Genomic DNA, 18,621 nt, shown 5'->3' with positions numbered 1-18,621 from the left:
GCGCCAAATTGCCAGCGATGACCCTGGTGTTATAAACCGTCCCATAGCACGCAAGGGCCTGGGTGCAAGCTTGAATCGATATAATGACCATCTACTAGCCACCCACGAATCAAGGGCGGAACATATTCTCCAGCGGCACAAGCCCCAGGTGAAACAACTCGAGTGGAAACTGAACTACGCTAGGTGGTTATCTAATATAAAGGTCAAATATGGCCACGCCGAGGTATTTATTTTACGCCAGTTCAGACGTGAATAACATGGCTCCGAGTTAGAATTTCCCAGAACATGTGAACAAATGTAAATATTAGTATACAATCCATATGCCGGTACACTACTTACGCTGGTGCGGCATAGAGCCTTTTAGGGTATCGGCAGACAGCCTCTTGAAGGCTCTCTCCAACACGTCCAGTCCATATAGGATTAACCTTCCTCAAGGAGATTAGGATGGCTTGAAGAGGCTTACCTTCAACGTACCAGGCGTGTTTCTTATATAGTATGAATCCTAGAGCGCGATGGCTAGGGAGCAGTCATTGCTGGATGAGAGAAGTGGTCGTTCTTTGGCCTCTTCAAGCCTCGCCCTTGACTCCGCTGTAAGCTCTGATAGCTTATTAAGTACCCATTATACAGTTCCAGAAGTTATTTTAACTAGTATAGAGACTAGTCATGACCTTAGGGTGAAAAGTAGGGTTAAGCTGGCAGGAAAAGCAGGGCCAAGATACACATCTGGGTATTATATAATGTAGTTAACAAGCGCTCGTAGTCTTTAAGACGGTGGGAATACCTCCTTTGAAGCCTAAGTCTGCGTTACCTCGAATGATATATCATCCAAGCTCTGACAGACATACAATCGAGTCTGGTCAACCGAGCGTACTCTCAAACCGATGCATCCCTGATCCTACAATAACCTCCTTCTTTCCACGGGTAGGGGCTCCAGGAAGACTGACAACAGCCTCACTATTTGGAGGCACCTTCACACCCAGCATGAACTTGCCATCTCTGACCTCCCAGCTACTCTCGGCAGAACCGTACGGACTCAGAAACCTCTCCTGCGCACTGCTCAACCCCCCGCCAACCTTTACATCCACCGCGAACCGTCTCCAGCCCGGCTCTATCGGTCTCAGTCCGCCAATGTTCTCGTGCATCCAAGCGCCGACGCTTCCGACAGCGTAGTGATTGAAGCTCGTCATCTCGCCGGGATTCACGGACCCGTTGGCCAGCATGCTATCCCAGCGCTCCCAGGTCGTGGTCCCGTTCATGAGGACTTGAAACAGCCATCCAGGGACATCCTCCTGCAGAAGGGTGTTGTAGAATGTTGATGAGGCGTTGTAGGCGGATAATGTATGGCCGAGGAGGTGTGTTCCAGCAAAGCCGGTGCCAACTTTGTACTCGTTCTCTTTGATGATATCGACGAGCCTCGATACCGCATCCGTATAATGCTCAGGTCGCTCGAAGAGCTTGAAGTACAGCGGCAGTGTGAGCCCTGTTTGCGTTTCGTTTGCAACCGTCCCATTGGCCGAGATCCAGGCTTTCTGAAAGGCGCGCGTGAGATCCGCCCTATCCGCAGCATACCTCTCTGCGTCGTCGGGGCGGTCCAGATACGCTGAAATGTTGGCGACCAGCTCGGTGCTGTGGATTAAGTAGGCGTCCGAAACGAGATACTTGTTCGTTGTGGCAGCACCCGGGTCGTCTGGTGGTGCGAGGGGGTCTAGCCAGTCTGCGTACTGGAAGGTCGAACGGTTCCAGAGCCCAGCTTCGTTGCGCAGGATGCCTTTATCTAGCCAGGCTGTGGCGCCAGCGTATTGCTCGGACAGCATGGCCTTGTCGCCGTAGGTTTGGAAGAGGTCCCATGGGACGCTGACGATGGCGTCGCCCCAGATAGAGGTCGGTGAGCCGGGGCCGAGCACGTTGGGTATAACATAAGGGGGTGCGTCTGCTCTGGTTAGCATCGAAATGACTGGATTGGGAAGAAGGAAAGCCGTACAATTATTCTCCAGCTGCTCAGAGTATGCATCCCTCAGCCACCCACGCAAGAAGCCTGAAGTATCGTAGATGAAGTTTGCGGTCCGCGCAAAAGCATGGATATCGCCCGTCCAGCCGAGTCGCTCGTCTCGCTGGGGACAATCTGTCGGAATGGAGAGGAAGTTTCCACGCATCGACCAGATGATGTTCTCGTGGAGCTTGTTCAGAAGAGGGTTCGAGCAGCTGAAGAACCCGGTCTGTTCCATGTCGCTGTTGATCACGATGGCCGTGACGCTGTCGGCGTTGAGCTCGGTTTCCTCGGGCCAGCCGGTCACCTGCACGTAGCGGAAGCCGTGGAAGGTGAAGGAGGGCTCCCATTCTTGCTCTTCGCCAGAGAGCGTCAGGTTGTCGGTTGCTTTGGCGTTGCGGAGAGGGCGCGTTGCGACTTCGCCGTTTTCCATCACTGTTCACGTTAGCATCTACACATCCATACCGCAAGAGAAGAACGACGGGATACCAGACCTTCAGTATGAACAAAGCTGATTGTGCTTCCTCTCGGCCCCTTGACACGCACACGTAGCCAGCCGACGAGGTTCTGGCCAAAGTCGAGGACCGTCTTGCCAGATGCGCTCTTGAAGACACTCTCCAGCCGCCGCTCTTCCACCCGGCGCACGGCGGGTGCATCTGGCGCAGCGAGGACGCTCTTGTCGAAGGTAACCTCGTGAGTTCCCAGCCAGCCAGATGCATCGAATCCCGGCTGAGACCACCCCTCGATTGCCTGTGTGGAGTCGTACGTCTCGCCGTTATAGATCTCGGACGCAATTATCGGGCCTGTAGAAGACTGCCAGGTCTCATCGCTGGGCACGTAGATCGTTTTGCCATCAGCGGTGGCTATAGAGAGTAGTGAGAGGAGACCGAGAGTGTCCCCGTAGATATTCCTCGTCATCGACCAGGTCAGCGCGCCGGCGTACCAGCCCTCGCCCACGGTGACTCCGATCGTGTTGTCGCCGGTTTGCAGCAGATCCGTGACGTCGTAGGTATTGTATTCGTGGCGATGGCTGTATGCTTGCCATCCAGGCGCCAGGACATGGTCGCCAACGGGCTGGCCATTGATCTCAGCCTCGTAGACACCCAAGGCCGTTATATAGAGTCTGGCGGAGAGGATCTCCTCATCTACATCGAAGTCCTTGCGGAAGTAGATCGGTCGATGGGTAGCATTGACCTCTGTCTCCCGGTCAGAGACAATCGCTACAGCGCTCTGCCAATCGTCTTCGTCCAGCAGCCCCGGCTCAACAGTAACAGGGTCCGACCACGGCGCATCGGGCTGGTTAGCGCGTCCGAATGAACGCACACGGACAGTGGCCTCCTCGCCAGATTGCAGCGGGTCGCTCGGCCAGGGCACGAGAACAGAGTCGGATGAATTGACGCGGAAGGTGTTCGCTTGTCCAGCGCGGTTGATCTCGATCTCGTACGCAGATTGCGTCCAGTTCGAGACGGTGCCGTCAAACCGCCAGGAGATACGCGGAGAGGGCTCTCCAATCCCCAAGGCAGAGCGGTGGTGCTCAAAAGTGACGCCAGAAATTGACAGCGACATAGTGTCTGTCTGTGTCTGGTTGCACTGAGAGGGCGTCTAACCTCCCCTTGGCTTTATAGGGCCGTCTTCTACCGTCATACCATGATCTTAAAGACCCTTCTTCTCCACGCGGGGGCCTCCGCATCTCGGCTGCGAGAATGGGGGTTGATGATGGGACAATGATACACCGAGGACTGCATTTCGTCACTGGCGGGTCAGTCAGCATCTTGCAGGCAGCCCAGAGCAGGATATCTAGGGGCAATACTAATCCTAGGTTTGGTAAAATGCGGGGGGAGCTGATCTTGTCCCGGGGATTCCCCGTACATACTATACTCTACAAAGTAGGTACTTCTCTCACTAGGCTAGACTCACCCCGCATCTTGCTGCTGATCTGCAGCCCTAGAGCTTTTAGGATTTCTGGCTGGGAAGTTCGGCATGAACCACCCCGAATAGAGCCGGGAAATCGGCAATTCCGGACACGAGTACGAAGGGCAAGAGGTCAAGCATTAATAGGGACTAATAATGCGCAGACTAATATCTCGGCGGGCAGAGCGGGCTGTCATAGGTCTGTCCCCGCCGTAGCACTGCCTTCAAGTGTGCCCTGAGTGCTTACGGTAGTAGAAGCTGGCCGCGAAACCATAACGTACTCCACTAATATATAGCACGGCTGATCTTTTGTACATGAGCCGAGGTTAGCTGAGCCAGTACATAGTCAGGTAGACGAATGGCTGCGACGACCCAGCTGAATACTTATCCACCAATGGAGTAGCGGTATGGTTGTTGACAGACCAATCAACAGAATGAAAAACTGAGCTGACTGTTGAATTTGCCTTGAGCATCCCAAAATAGCAGCTTCTGCCTAGCGAAGGATTCTTCAAGTTCCAGAATACGAGAGCCAAGTGCTCACTCAGCCTTCCCGGCGATACCTATAAGGCCGCGAGTTCCTAGAGAGCTGCAACCATTTCCCCTGCTTTCATTTACAGTCTGTTAGCTTAGCTGTGAATCGCAATGCCAGTCTCTTACCGAGGATGCTGCCACTGTGGCGCCGCGAGATTTACCTTTGAGCTGCCAACACCCCTGGAGGAGTTGGAGGTTGTCAACTGCAACTGTACGCCGACCACAGAACAATCCCCAGCCAAGATCTAGAGATCATGTTAATGGCTAGCCCAGGCTCGATCTGCACAAAGAATGGCTACCTAATGGTATATCCGAAAGCCTCAGAGTTGAAAAATGAGCATTCTGAGGATGTTGTTTTGGTTCGCTAACCCCGTTGCGCTTGCATCTGAATCACGGATATATTGCGGTCACTTCGCCTTTATACTTGCCACATATCATCCCGCTAAAGATGTTCTAGAGGCTAACAAAGTGCCCTAAGGAATACCGCTTTGCTTCTAAGCAATACCCGCACTACTTCTGCAAGACATGCGGGACCAGCCTCTATGCGAGGGGGCCTGAGGGGAGTGATATGATGGCTGTAAATGTATGACGGAACCCGTTGCATTTTTCAGCTGTGAGCTGATAATGGGCAGGCAAGAACAATTGAAGGCATCGAGATTGACAAGCTGAAGCTGAAGAAAGTGGACGGGAAGAGTATCTGAGTTGCCAGGGTAATATGGCCAATATTGGGTGCTGAAGTGTCTGCGGGTTGAAAGTGTTTATAGAGTACAAGAGGCGTACCGGGAGGAAAGAGTTTGTACAGCGTGCAAATAGTATCTTGTGTGTGAGTGTGCGATAGCTTAACTGACGGCATAGTATCTCTCTCTAATCTTAATGCCGGGACCAGATCGAGGTGGAATGTTGATCTGCTGTTTCACCAGGGGCAGAGAGGTCAAGAGAGTCAATAGTCGGACAACAATGTCCTGATCACTAGGAACAAACTTTTATTCTTAAGAAGTAGAGGGAGACGCGGACATTCCTCAGCTATTTTTGCACTGGTACGGTTGCTAAACTGAACAGAACGGCGGACTGATCTGTTCCAAGACAGGTGGTATGTCTCTTGCTGAAGTCGCCTCTCTGCTTGGAATATACGGGTCATACCATGGCCTAGATAAAAGGAATCCCTGCCTAGACCTTGTCTTTAATGAGCTATTCTGGCAGACTTTAGATGGCTTATGAAGAATTCCTGGAAGACGGCAGAGCTACTGTGAGGCGAAAAGGCTACAAAAACATCCTTACTAGGTCTATCACGACAACTCACGGGACGCATATCAAAACTGTCGTGGCTAAACATCTTGACCATTGGCCTAGCGCCGTAAGTTGTGCAAGTCCGATTGAAGGCCCTAAGTGTAGCGGCGCAAAAGGCGCTTCTGGCTAGCAATGGAGGTTATAGGAATAAGTAATCGCGTTGGTTGGCAGGACCCTTGTGCCGTGAATTGGGAATTTGGATCACATAGGTTAAGGGTATTCGCATATGGTGTGCGACTCTAGGAGGTGATGCCACATTAACGAAGTTTGCACTGATTTGATGAGGCTATAGCTAGGACTTTATCCACAAGCATGCGTCATTCAGGATCTGTCAGGTCATGCTGTTTCCTCTTCGCTAAGAAATAAGCCGTTGACTTACTGATAGGTCATAGCGGCAGGTCCTCAGTACCTAGTTTTCTGAGGCAGACTCAAGCTACCAACTCGCCTTCTCATCTTTTTTTCATCCTGCCTCAATCATACACAGCAATGCCCACAACATCAGGAGCATACTTCGTAAATCCCCCTTCGCCCCCCTCATTGCTGAGCACAAGCTCGTTAGTTCCCTTTATCCACCCATCTGTCAGAACCCCAAGTCGGCCAGAATCCCACCACCCGAGTCCTGGGCCAAAGAGCTCACTATGGCGTCCCGATAGCGGAACCTCCAGTCTGACTGGGTTATTATCATTGACTTTGATTGTGAGATTCCGCGAGTTTGCACCCCATCCCCAGGAAGAGTCAAATGCGACCTCATTGTTTATGTAGTCGATTTCGAGGTATTTGGACCCCGACGTTGAAGAGTTGATGTGGGCCGTTGCGGCGCTTTCTGTGCTGAGATCGACAATCTTGGAGCCAGCGGGAAGACAGTATGCGTCAGGGCAGGTATATGCGCCTGCTGGGGATGTCAGAGTAAAGTCTTGCGCGCCGGTATAGTAGGTTGGCTCTGGGGGACTGAGGGTAATGGAAGAGAGGGGAGGAGCGTTGCGGATGGTGATGGTGTTATTGGAGCCGGCGATTAGGCTGACGGATGTTGATATCGAGGAAGACCCAGCTGGGATAGAAGTTGAGATTGGCCTCCTGCTGCTGTCTGTGATGATAGTTATATTTGTCGCAGCTGCAGTGACTTCGGTAAGGGTGATATTGAGCACAAAGTTAGGGCTTGAAGTGATGGCGTAGACGTCGGAGAATGTCGTCACATCACTTGCCATACATGTCAACATCTACCAGGGCATTGATCAAAGGAAGCGAAACTCACCGATTCGTGGCCGCAAACACATCTGCCGGATACACTCCCTCCTCTACCGTCTCAGCAAGCTGCACCAGCATCACTCCGTGCGCCTCGACAACACTGCTGTAGCTTGTCTTGACCCCATTCACGGTTTCATCCGCCCAGACATTCTGCAGTGTCTCAGCGTACTGCAGCCCAATGTCCGGCAAATCAAGCGTGATCTCCCTATCCTCGTCCCTCCAGTTGATCACCGCCGCAATAGTCCTCCCCCCTTCCAAAGGCCCACTCCATACCTCATACCCTTCGTCACTCCACCTCCTTCTCAAGGCCGCGCTGACACCAAGAGCGTCCTGGTTGAATGCAATAACATCTGCATTACTCAGAATCTCCAACGATTCCGCCCTCATACCCGGGATTGCAGCCCCAATCGTCAAGGGGCTCTTGAGGATACTCCACAGCGAGAAATGCGTCTGCTCCTCAGGCACGGTCAACACTCCATCGAGCCCGACAAGCAACATGTCTAGATCTGGCCACTGGCCTGGCCCGGCAAAGTCGGTTTGCGGAACGGCCTGGTTGAGCGTGCGGAAGATGGAGCGCCAGTGAGGTATAATGTCGTTCCCGATACGCCACGAGTGGCCAATTTCCGGGGCCCAGAGGGCGGGGAAGTCGATACCCCATTCGCATACTTGGAATAGGATGTCCCGGTCTTGGGCTTGGATGTAGCGAGACATGTTTGCAAAACGGGGGTGCGGGGATGTTGAAGGCGCGTAATTGACGTTTGGGTAGTTAGTTGCGGCGTCAGAGTAGCAGTTGTCGTCTGACTTGTTAGCATTCTAAGACTAGAGAATAAGGATATGGTATAGAGTACATTTCAGCGAATCAGCTCCCCATTCGGCGAAGGTTCTTGCATCGATATCCTCGTAGTCTGTCATCCCAACCCAATCAGCATATTTTCGCCCGGCAACAAGCGGAAGAAGGCAAAGAAAAGAAGACATACACAAGCTCCCTGTAATGTTGGGCGGACTCCCACACAGCAGAATACCCGAGTCGCCGTAGACTCCGAACAGTAGACCCAGATCATGCAGATATTGACCCATCGCTGGGAAGCCCTGCGGAAAGAGCTCCGGGTTCCAAGTGATCGTGCCATTGGGCAATCTGTCCTCGACGCCCCAGCCGCAATCGATAGTCACATAGCGGTAGCCGAGGTCAGCGAGGCCGGTGTCGACTAGGGCTTGCGCGTTCTCGTGCACAATACTCTCGTTGGGAAAGCAGTTATATTGATTATAGGTGTTCCATCTATATCGGCATTAGTGAAACGATCTGGACCCCCAAGAAAGGGAAGAATTAGCTGACCCCATCTGAGGCGTGCGTGCTAGCCCGTCATCGAGACGGGGCTTGAGGGCTGGCGCTGGGGATGCCAGGGCCGTGGCGGCAACGACCATTGGAACGAGGGCTCTCATGCCTGCGATCTAACACTGACTGGCTGGGTACGAATGGACTCTGATTCTTCAATCTCTGCTCCAGATCAGACCATGGGAATTTATAGATTGCTGCAACGACAGCTGCCGGGAAATTTCCTATTCGAGATGCAGATCATGCAGCTCCAAGAACGCGGTTAGGACCGCGGTTAATATCTGCAGCTCGCACGGTGCGGGGTATGCTACAATGAATAATAATACTGCTGTGCTATAGCCTTTCAAGTGTTGCTTTTGTCCAGCACTCAATCTCGCCCTGCATTGAGTACATCGCGCTGGAGAAAGTTGCCGCACCTTTGCCTGTTCTGATATATGGACGGCCGCTAGCAGAGCCCTAATATTTCTTATACAATCCTCAATGTCTTGTCATATTATGCTGTTTTCATCATGCTGTCATCCAATGTCATAGTCTCACAGACGAACAGTACGTATTTTTTGATTGACCCCCCTGAACCCCGGTCCAGGAAATTGAACCCCAACGACATTGGTACCGGCTCATTGCGCTAACCACAAATACGATGATCAAGCAAGCATGCACAGCTAAAAATCTGTCAAATTAGGCTGAATACGTTTGCTAGAGAATAGGCTATACTGTGTCCGACTTGTACCTAGCACCATCTTCCACATATAGTACAGTTGTTTGCTCAGATGCCAACACTCGTCTGCGCGGGCTTGTCTCTAGCTGGTCCATACACGACAGAGAACTGGCACGCCGGGAAAAGTGTCCGGGGTTGTATATCATCCTCGAACGGTTCAAGGAGTACCAAAGACACCAGCAGCAACACAAAGTCTCCCATCCCCTTGCATGCTCCAATAGTCACTGCCCACCGTCGCAGCTCCATAGAGCGCGTGACCCGGGTCATACTTCTCCTTGACCTGCAAAAGCGTGTCGTAGTTAGTTCCAAAATAGTCCGTTTTCCAATCTGGGTTATCGAAGGTTGCCTCATTCGTATATGCGCCACCTCCTGCGTCCCTTGTAACTTGTTTGAGAAGATCCTGATTTGCGTTCGTCAGCGCCTGACGACGCAGAATGATGTCTGTCGACGCCCCCGGCTCAAAATAAGCATCCATATTCAGAGTGTAGAGCGCATCTCGCCAGGCAGGAAGCACGGCATTTGAGGCACGTATATTCCGGACCCGGGTATGCGTGATATTGGCCGCAATCCCGTTGATACGGATATTCGGGTGAGAAGTTATATTGCGCAGTGCGGAGACTAATTCGGGGAGCTTCTCAGCGACCGTCTGACGGGGTATCAGTCGGCCACCGACGGTCGAGTTTGTGACCGTGATGCCATAGGGTAAGGCGGGCGTGTAGAGTGCAAAGTGGTCGTAGAACGATGACTGGGTGTTTGTTTCGTAGGTGTAGTTCAGCCCTAAATCATCCAGGGTCTGGACGAAGGGTGCTAATACTGCAGAGAGAGCAGATGCAGGACTATCCAGGAGCGTAGCGGCAACTAGGCTGAAAGAGGTGTTTGTGAAGCTGAATAGAGTGGTCAATTTCGGTGTCTTGTCGTGGACCAGGAGTTGGGTGTGCCAGGCTGAGATGGCTGTCCAGTATGCCTCCATCTCTGCGTCGGCGTCTGTGTCGGCCTCGTTGCCGCCAGCAGAGAATGAGAGCGAAGCCCCTGCGACTACTCCATCTTGATATGCCTTTATCGTGGCCGAAAGAACGACCGCGTAAGTCCCCCCTCCACCCCCGCTAAGCGCCCAAAAGAGGTCCTCGTACTCGGAAGGCGAGACGACAAGATGACGTCCACCTGTAGTGATGACTTCATATTCCAGCACATTATCGGCGGCCAGACCATATGCACCCTGTAGCGCACCGTGCCCGCCCCCTTGGACGTACCCACCGACCACCCCGACAGTCGGATTAAAAGGGCCGGTAACTCTAAGACCGTACCTTGCTGCGAACTCGTAGACCTCGAAGCCTTGGACACCTGCGCCCAGCCTGAGCGCTGGCCCTGAATAGACCGGACCGGTGTGGTTGACCACCTGCATCCCATTCAGATTATGCATCCACAGTGCCAGGGACCCTGCACCGGTAGACCGTCCAAGAAAGTCATGACCTGTGTTCTTCACGGACAAACGAATATTGTTTCTCTGCGCGAAGGCTAGCCCGGCGACTACATCCTGCGCGGAGGAGACGTTTATCGCGTAGGGAGCGATGTTTCCGAGACTGCATGGAGAGTCTCTGGACATGAACGGGCTGCAGCTGTTATTTTGCCAGTATAAGGACATCACATTGACGGGGTCCATGAAGCTAGAAGCGGTCGTTAGCAGGAAACCAGACTGGAGGGCTTGTTCCAAACATATGTGGCGCGTTGAGGCATCACTTACTAGGTAGGCGGGCTTGCCCATCTCTCCTGAAGTGTACCGCATGTGATGTTGTTATATTCTTCCCCGTGGCATGGACTAGCCAGTGAAATGCCTCGAATTAGACGGCCACCGACCGAGTCGTTTAGTTGTTGCCACTGTTCGGTACTGGGCCATTGGGGGTCGTTTGGGAGGTAACGGCAGGAGCTATTGATCGTGGGACAGCCTGGTGCTGCAGCAACGCCTGAAAGCACTGCTAGCAAGCTACATGTAGTAAGCAGATAGTGGCGTGACATGCTATTGGGATGGAAGCTGTTGATGCACTTATAGAAACGCTGAGCTGTCGGCGTCCACAGCTTTTTTATAAATCAAACGGCCTCTCCACCGTACTCGCCTCGACCTGCTGCTAGAAATTAGATTCAGCCTCGCAATAAGAAAATATTAATTATGTCATTGTCAAAGATGGCCTTGCCCAGGTTATTATGCCCATTATCTCGTGAGCATTCCGTACTCGGGCCCGCGGGCGTCAGGGCCAGAGTCCTAATGGTTTTACTTCCAGGTTTACTCCGGCTCAATTGCAGAATATGACTGGATAGCTATATTTATTTCTTACCTTACTACATATCTACCAATTGTACTGGTACAGTCATTATATGTATCACGGTACTCCTATCTGTAAGAAGTGCAGAACGTCATCGACCCAGAAAGAGAAGGGTTATCCGCGTTCTATTCTTGCTGTTATTACGTGAGACCAGCTACCATCATCTAGTGCACCAACGCCAGAATGACCCTTAGGTATTGGCGTGCCTATGCCCTCAGTTTCAGTCTTAAAGGACCTCCATCAAGTTTTCCATCATCCCACAGTCCTGAGATACCCTGGGGGAAAGGCACACTAGGGCAAGGGTCTGAAAGTCACATATATCTATCCAGCGCGCCAACCGTTCTTGACCAACATCCTGAACCTGTTTATTCTGGTCCAGAATACTCCTATCTTCATACTTAGTGTCTTGCCAGAGTACATGTAATGAAGCTGGACGTCGCACTCAGGCGAGGTTGAAATAGAGGACTGACCGTTTCCAATCAGATGTCTATCTCCGCCGTTCCAGCCTTATTCTGTTCATTCATCCCACTTCTGCTCTTAGTCGGCTTTCAGAAATGTGCCACAAATCAACCTCTTAATCGCTTGTATTTGTGCTTCATAATGGTGTTTATATTGGCATCAGCATCAGTGTCAGTTTCGTGCGTCGATGGCTGAAGGGATGCTACATCATGTACATAAAACCACCAAGTTCTAATAAGTACTGTTGGTAAACTGTAAGAATTTTAGTATTCTGCGCATAGCCCTGGTATAAATAGTTGGTGGTTTGTACACTTAGTCCTGAGTCCTAGTTCCCTGCCCTACCTGGAAACCCATAAACCACGGAGCTTTGCATGACAGGCGCACATCTTTATTCTCACAGCACGGTCATGAATTGACAAAAACCACTGACAGATGACTTTTTATTTCATTTTTCTCTAGCCAGCTCGCTCTGGGAAACGGCTTCAAGCGGCATATATGACCCGACAACAGCAAAGCCAGCAGCTTATCTTAGACCATTGCGTACCATCTCTTCACTACCTAGTCGATTTTGGGGCGCCGTAAATGCCTAGATAATTTTGACTTCTATCTTATAAAAGAATAGTCTGATTATAATCTACCTTGAATCAAGTCGCTGGAGTTAATCTACTCCCGTAGTTCAGGGACAGTACTTCTCTGAGCGAGAATCAATGCACCATTCTTGATCTGCCTTGCCCCTTTTTCTGTTGTGCCTAAAGTTGATAGTTTGAATTGTTCCAGAGCATTACCGGCGCTCAGTTAATTACGATTTGCACAATTATGTATTTCATTCCTTTTTCCACTTTTCTTGATAAGTGTAGGCCAGACTCGCACGGTTAGGTGAGTAGGTTCAGTTTATGATCTTGCTTGATCTTGATCGCGTGTCAGGAGTTCACGCGATCAAGATCCCCAGTTTAGCCAAAGGCCCGTCGAAGTCTAGTTCCATAATCTAGCCCCATTTCCAGCAAGGCAGCCAACCCTAAATGTTGATGTGACGGGAACTTGCTGCCATGGAACAGTCCTTACAGCTCCTCTACACTACCACGACCGATATTTGGACCAACGGAAATATATCAACGACCATACCTGTCAAATCCCGATGCCCAACCTCCCGCAACGCCTCTCTGACCACTCCCTCAAGATCTCTTGTTGGTAGTGCCAGTTCCCAATTTCTCAGTTGGTAAAGCGGCTCAAAGTGCCCACCATACGTCCCCTTGGTGAATCCGATATTGGTTAATCCATGCCCAGCTGCGGTATCGCCCTTGCTCCAGCCCTCAGCCAGCGAAGGGTCGACAGACTCGCGTCGCCACGTTTCACTGGTAAGCCTTTCGATCGTCTCAACGAGCTCGACCTGCGTCGTGGCAAAGTCGCTCAGAATAACAATCTGGTTTGCCGTGGAGCTAGACTGAGTAGCATACGGTTCAGAGCAAGCGCGGTGCTGGCGAGCGTGGTTGTCGAGAAGCGGCCTCGTCCGTCGTCGGTCAGAGTTATCGTCCGACTGCCGTAGTCAAGACCGAGGAAGTTGTTGCGAATGGACTTGTCAGCTGGAGGTCAGTCCAAATGTTGGAACTAAAACGGACAGATTGAGGTTGACTAGAGAGATTGAAGAGATGAAATGAATCGAATAAGTAGGTAAATGGGTAATAGTACCATCCAATCCACATCCCACACGCAATCGCCGTCCAGGTTAAACCAGTGTCCTCCTTCAGCCGCACATAATCCTGCACCCGCCCCTTATCTCGGAAGACAGGCGAGAGCTCTCGCGCAGCAAAGTTATTGTTGTCGAGCCCGTACTCGGACGGGATATACCGCTTGACCCCAGCTGCTACAGCTGTGTCAATGAACTTCAGCTGCTCTGCGACAGAGAAGCTAGTGATCGCGTTCACGACCGCATCCTGGCCTTGGAAGGCTCTGACCATATCTTCTGCGGGTAGGAATCTACGGTTGTGATTACTCTCGCTGCTGGCGGGATGCTGGTGCGGCCCCTTGAGGACTCGCGAGTGAGGATGGCCACTTTGAAGGCTGGTTCTGAGAGGAGAGATTTCAGGAGGATGTCTCCCAGGGAGCCGGTGGCCTGGTGATCAGTCAGGTTAGGGTTTCGCCCAGGCATGTTAAACGACTGGGGCAAATCAACGCACGCCAATGAGGATGATGTTACTGTAGCTATGCGTGGCCATTAGCTGCCGAATCTTCTTGTTAGGCTTGATTCGATGGAAAAAAAACTGAATGTAATTTTTGAGCATGACATGATATCAGGAAGCTTATATACCTTTCCCTACAGAATGCAAATCCCGATATATGACCAATCCCGCAGGATCACTAATCAGAATGCAGCTGCACGCCTTAGACTAAGGTAGCATGATTAGTAGTCTCGATTAGATGTATTGAATGATGCCATACTTGATCACTTAGATAACTGTCAGAATTCCTGCCACTTTGTCCAAACACCTGCGGCTCCGCCGGCTTCCAACTCAAGCCTACCTATTCTCTGACAAGTATATGTCCCAATGTAGCGCAGATCCAGCAGAATCGAGACTCCCAATATGGTTTCTTACGAGAAATCCGGCGATATGCGTTAGCCATTTCTATTGGCCTGTTCTTGTGCCGGGAGACACGGTCGTCTCAATGGTTGCACGAAGTGCAGACGTTTCCGAGCACGGCAAAGCTGGGGACTCACAGTTAGATATTGCAAAGGCCAAGCTTGTTAGTATAAGAGATAAGCAAATGCGTGACGGGCTACTCGCCTGTGACTGCGTCAATTTCGAACTTCAGCTATACAAGCGTAGATTCCACGATAGAATGCGTATGAATAGACCTTTTATTATCTGCCACGACAGTCACAAGCAAAATGAAATAGTTATATCTCTTTACTTACTGAGCTACATGCTGGTGTTAATATACACTTATAAAGAGATTCGATGTGTGAGCCCGGAACTGAGCAAAGCCAAACCCACCAACAAAAAAAAAACAATACCGCAGTCCTAGACCTTTGCCTTGCCCTTTCTCATCTCCCCCCTTATAAAGTCAATAATTTCGATCTCCACTGCAGCCGCAGCATGGTCTAATGCCGTCATCCCCTCCTTATCGACTTTGGTCAAACTAGCCCCAGCCTCAACAAGCAATCTGACAACGTCGATTTTGCCGGCCCTCGCCGCGAACCCTAGCGCGGTCCGTCCAGCCCTGTCAACACAATTGACGGCGATTCCCATCCTTAGCAACGCTTCAACAACGTCTATCTTTCCATGCATCGCCGCAAACTGCAGGCTGCCAGTGATATCAGACGCTTCCAGCGATAATGCTCGTTCATCCGCTGTGACAGCAAGACACTCGTCTGGTTCACCGCGGCTCAGCAGGAGCCTGACGATCTCGACGTGGTTGTTGAGTATAGCAGCCATGAGCGGCTTGCGCTGGTCGATTCGTGGACTGGTGCGGGAGTCAAGGATGTCAGCTATAAAGGCGGCATCACCGGTTTCGCAGGCGTGCTCGAATTCGTTGGCTGTGATGTCAAAGTTATTGAAGGACATTTTTGTGAAGTAGAAGGACATTGAATTGCGGACTGTAGTACTTGTCGGATATCAGAATCGTATTGTGTTGGTCCTACAGTATACCAATGCACACAAAAACGTCAACCCGAGCGCTTCGACACTACTACTATATAAATATCGCTGGCGATTCAAGTACGTTTATTGCTGCGGTTACATATTCTTCGATGAGGCTGAAACATGAGCTACTACAAAGAAGACGAATGGTCTCATCTCGGTATAAAGGCTAGCTCGAAACAAGTAAAGAGATCATAGAACACGGAGTCAAAGGGCACGAGTCGGGTTAAGCAAAGCAAACCGAAAATGACAACTCCCTCTCATATATTCTGGTCTTTTCGCCTGCTCGCAGGAACTGCACGCAAAATTGTACGGATACTGTATAGGTGAGGTCACGTGCAATAGCAGCCCTACCAGGCCCACCCAGCCCCGTTCCTCCCCATCCATACTCCACCAGTACCAAAAATTGGTTCAAAGAAAACTGGCTCTTTAGGAATAATTGGAAAAGCAAAAAAAAATGACCGACGCAGGGCTCGAACCTGCAATCTCCTGATTCGTAGTCAGACGCCTTGCCAATTGGGCCAGCCGGCCTGTGATTGGAAGACTGCGACTCTTTTCTGGTAATGTTTGACCCTTGCATGATATCTAGCAGTAGAATCCGGGTTTTGGGGATTTTGATTTGAATATATATTATCTGTATGGTCTTTGATCATGATGAATTGAACATTGATATCGAAAGCACCTCTATATCCTTAAGTTACTATGCTGTATCATCAACCATACCTATCATGCATTTCCCGTATTCACCGAGCGTTGGAAAAATAAACCAAATATTTGTGTTCAGTAGAACCTGGACGTGTCCATGACTGCCGCGCTAGAGGCGGATTTAAAGCACCAAACCTTTTGGGGTCTGCCTCCATGGCTCGAATACGCGGGGACAGAGCGTAGTCATGGATTTTTTGCGTTGTCCGTCGCTGGCCCATCATAATACGTTGAAACCCACGGTCATGGCCGCATCTAGGTGGTGAGAGGGTGTCGATTTTGTGCTGCTCTGAAAGTCCTCGAGGATGCCGCAAGGCTCTATCCAGGTGCTGGCAGACTAGGCCAAGCTCCAAGAAGACCTAATAATGAAGAGTTTTCCATGTTGGAGCATGACCTCATGACAAAAAAACTGAACTCCTACATGATTGAATAAATATTCTCGAGGGGCCAGGAATTGAATTCTATAGTTAACATGGTCTTACATTACTTACAAAGCCGGCACTGTTTGACGAAGCAAGATGTCATTGGAAATTGATTTGATACACGGTAAAGAACAAATATAAAGCCATTTGCCCTGTGATAGACTAGATAATAGTCTTTTGTTCTGAATATAACATTCATGCCCCAGTTGGCAGAGAACTTGGGGTGCCTGCAACTGCCTATCTTCTTCAAGGGCAGAATCAGAATCTAGATTCTCACAGATTAAAGAGACTAGTCGTGGCCTATGCAACAAGCTATTAGGCCTCGCAGCTCGTTTACAGTAGCGAGCCTCAATTGTAATGCTCAAGAGTACAAGAGCTGCATTTTTTATTTCCTAGACATGAAACAGCCTGAAACAGCCTATGATTCTAGCTCTATCATGCATTCTGAAGTCGTGGCTCTATCAAAAAACACAAAACTCCTCATCGCACTACACTTTGAAGACATCATCAACCCTCACCGTCTGCCCCGTGCTCATGGACCGATTCGCACAAATGCCCGTCAAGATCGACAGCGCCCCATCCACATGCGACGCCGCCCTCCTGTACGGATCATCGCCAATAAACTCTCCAAATAGATCATTCAGCAGCTGCGGATCGCCTCCTCCATGACCACCACTCCCCTTGGGAATCTCAATCTGCACGGGCTTGCCAAACATCGGCCGCAACACAATCGACTGGCTTTCCAATGCCCCTTCCAGGGCTTGCTCACCACCAGAATTAACGTACGACTGCTCGACGACTTCCACCTCCAGCCGGCCTTTACTGCCATTGAACATAACTCGGAACCCTTCCCAGGGCGCGTAGGACGTAAGAGAGTAAGTCAGGACGGCGCCGGAGCCATACCGCACCATCACGCCCATCGTATCCTCGATGCTGATTCCGTCGCTGAAAACAGACTGGTCCCGGAAGTAGGCGTCTTCCTTCTCTGCATCCAAGTACATTGACTTCAGCTGCGGGTTGCGGTCAAGATGCAGTGCAAAGTGGTCATCCTTCGCATTCTCGCTCCCATACGCACGAGAGTAGAACTTTGTCTCACCACGTCTTTCTGCATTCTCCCTTCCGTAGAACTTGAGGTCGCCCATTGCGACCACTGTCTCGGGCCTGGACTGCAGCCAGAAGTTGACCAGGTCAAAATGATGAGTCGACTTGTGCACGAGCAAGCCCCCGCTGTTCCGCTTATCGCGGTGCCAGCGCCGGTAATAGTCGGCTCCATGCTGAGTATTGAGCAGCCATTCGAAATGCACCGAGTTGACTTGACCGATCACGCCGGATGACAACAGTTCGTAGATCTTGGTGTTGTGAGGCGCGTAGCGGTAATTGAAGGTTACTCTCACTCTGTTGCCTGTCCGCTCGACTGCGTCGAAGATCTGCCGGCACCGAGGCGCGTCGATGGTCATGGGCTTCTCAGTGATGACGTTGCATCCGAGTTCCAGCGCGCGCACGATGTAGATATTGTGCGTGCGGTCAATTGTCGTGACAATGACTTCGTCGGGCTGTGTCTCTGCGATCATGCGGTCAAAGTCAGAGGCCAGGAAGGTTGGGATCCGGGCATGGCCAAGTGCTTCGAGGCGTGAATTGGCATAGTCTAGGCGCGTCTGATTAGTGTCGCAAAAGGCGACGAGCTGGGCTGTTTGAGAGAAGTCTTTTACGATTGCCGTGTAGAAGAAGATGGCCCGGCCGCCGGTGCCGACAAGGGCGTATTTCTTGACCATTTTCTCTCTTTTTGTCTATGCTCTCTTTTTCTTTATTTCCTTTGGTTGATGATGTGCTCTTGCCCCCGCCTGTGAAATATCGAGCCAGCCTGCTGCTAGGATATAAAGCGGAGAGGGTTGTACTCGGGGTGAACAAGACCGAGGCAACCCCGCAACCACTCCAACAAACGCGTGAGGAGGCGCCTGCTAAGCTCAAAGCGGACGGAGTGGTGTGTTGGCTGGGAAGAGTCAAATAGGCTGAATGGGCAGCTCGAGAGATCGTCGTGGATTTTCCATCAATCACCGGACAGTACAAGCCCAC

At 51.0% G+C, this 18,621-nt stretch overlaps 6 protein-coding genes across 6 annotated transcripts, besides 1 other annotated feature; all 6 read right to left on the bottom strand.

The window, feature by feature from the left end:
• Positions 1 to 18,621: part of a sequence feature (contig 1.122 1..214949(-1)) that runs on past both edges of the window.
• Positions 503 to 3,553, bottom strand: ANIA_07151 (protein rhaE; the record flags this gene model as incomplete). Its single annotated transcript, XM_659663.1, has 3 exons — positions 503 to 597; positions 872 to 2,422; positions 2,482 to 3,553. 3 exons carry the CDS (start codon positions 3,551 to 3,553, stop codon positions 503 to 505), a joined length of 2,718 nt encoding a protein of 905 aa, XP_664755.1.
• Positions 6,187 to 8,401, bottom strand: ANIA_07152 (protein aglD; the record flags this gene model as incomplete). Its single annotated transcript, XM_659664.1, has 4 exons — positions 6,187 to 6,913; positions 6,969 to 7,758; positions 7,939 to 8,237; positions 8,295 to 8,401. The coding sequence occupies 4 exons, from the start codon at positions 8,399 to 8,401 to the stop codon at positions 6,187 to 6,189; spliced, it is 1,923 nt and encodes a 640-aa protein (XP_664756.1).
• On the bottom strand, positions 9,170 to 11,025 carry ANIA_07153 (uncharacterized protein; the record flags this gene model as incomplete). Its single annotated transcript, XM_659665.1, has 2 exons — positions 9,170 to 10,628; positions 10,754 to 11,025. 2 exons carry the CDS (start codon positions 11,023 to 11,025, stop codon positions 9,170 to 9,172), a joined length of 1,731 nt encoding a protein of 576 aa, XP_664757.1.
• On the bottom strand, positions 12,453 to 13,935 carry ANIA_07154 (uncharacterized protein; the record flags this gene model as incomplete). Its single annotated transcript, XM_659666.1, has 4 exons — positions 12,453 to 12,529; positions 12,912 to 13,225; positions 13,476 to 13,694; positions 13,742 to 13,935. 4 exons carry the CDS (start codon positions 13,933 to 13,935, stop codon positions 12,453 to 12,455), a joined length of 804 nt encoding a protein of 267 aa, XP_664758.1.
• Positions 14,807 to 15,349, bottom strand: ANIA_07155 (ankyrin repeat domain-containing protein; the record flags this gene model as incomplete). Its single annotated transcript, XM_659667.1, has 1 exon — positions 14,807 to 15,349. One exon carries the CDS (start codon positions 15,347 to 15,349, stop codon positions 14,807 to 14,809), a length of 543 nt encoding a protein of 180 aa, XP_664759.1.
• On the bottom strand, positions 17,037 to 18,320 carry ANIA_07156 (Gfo/Idh/MocA family protein; the record flags this gene model as incomplete). Its single annotated transcript, XM_659668.1, has 1 exon — positions 17,037 to 18,320. The coding sequence occupies one exon, from the start codon at positions 18,318 to 18,320 to the stop codon at positions 17,037 to 17,039; it is 1,284 nt and encodes a 427-aa protein (XP_664760.1).

Source organism: Aspergillus nidulans, chromosome IV (genome assembly GCF_000011425.1).
Source record: "Aspergillus nidulans FGSC A4 chromosome IV".
NCBI lineage: Eukaryota > Fungi > Ascomycota > Eurotiomycetes > Eurotiales > Aspergillaceae > Aspergillus > Aspergillus nidulans.
The sequence above is the reverse complement of the archived record's forward strand: the minus strand, read 5'-3'. Positions and strand labels throughout refer to the sequence as shown.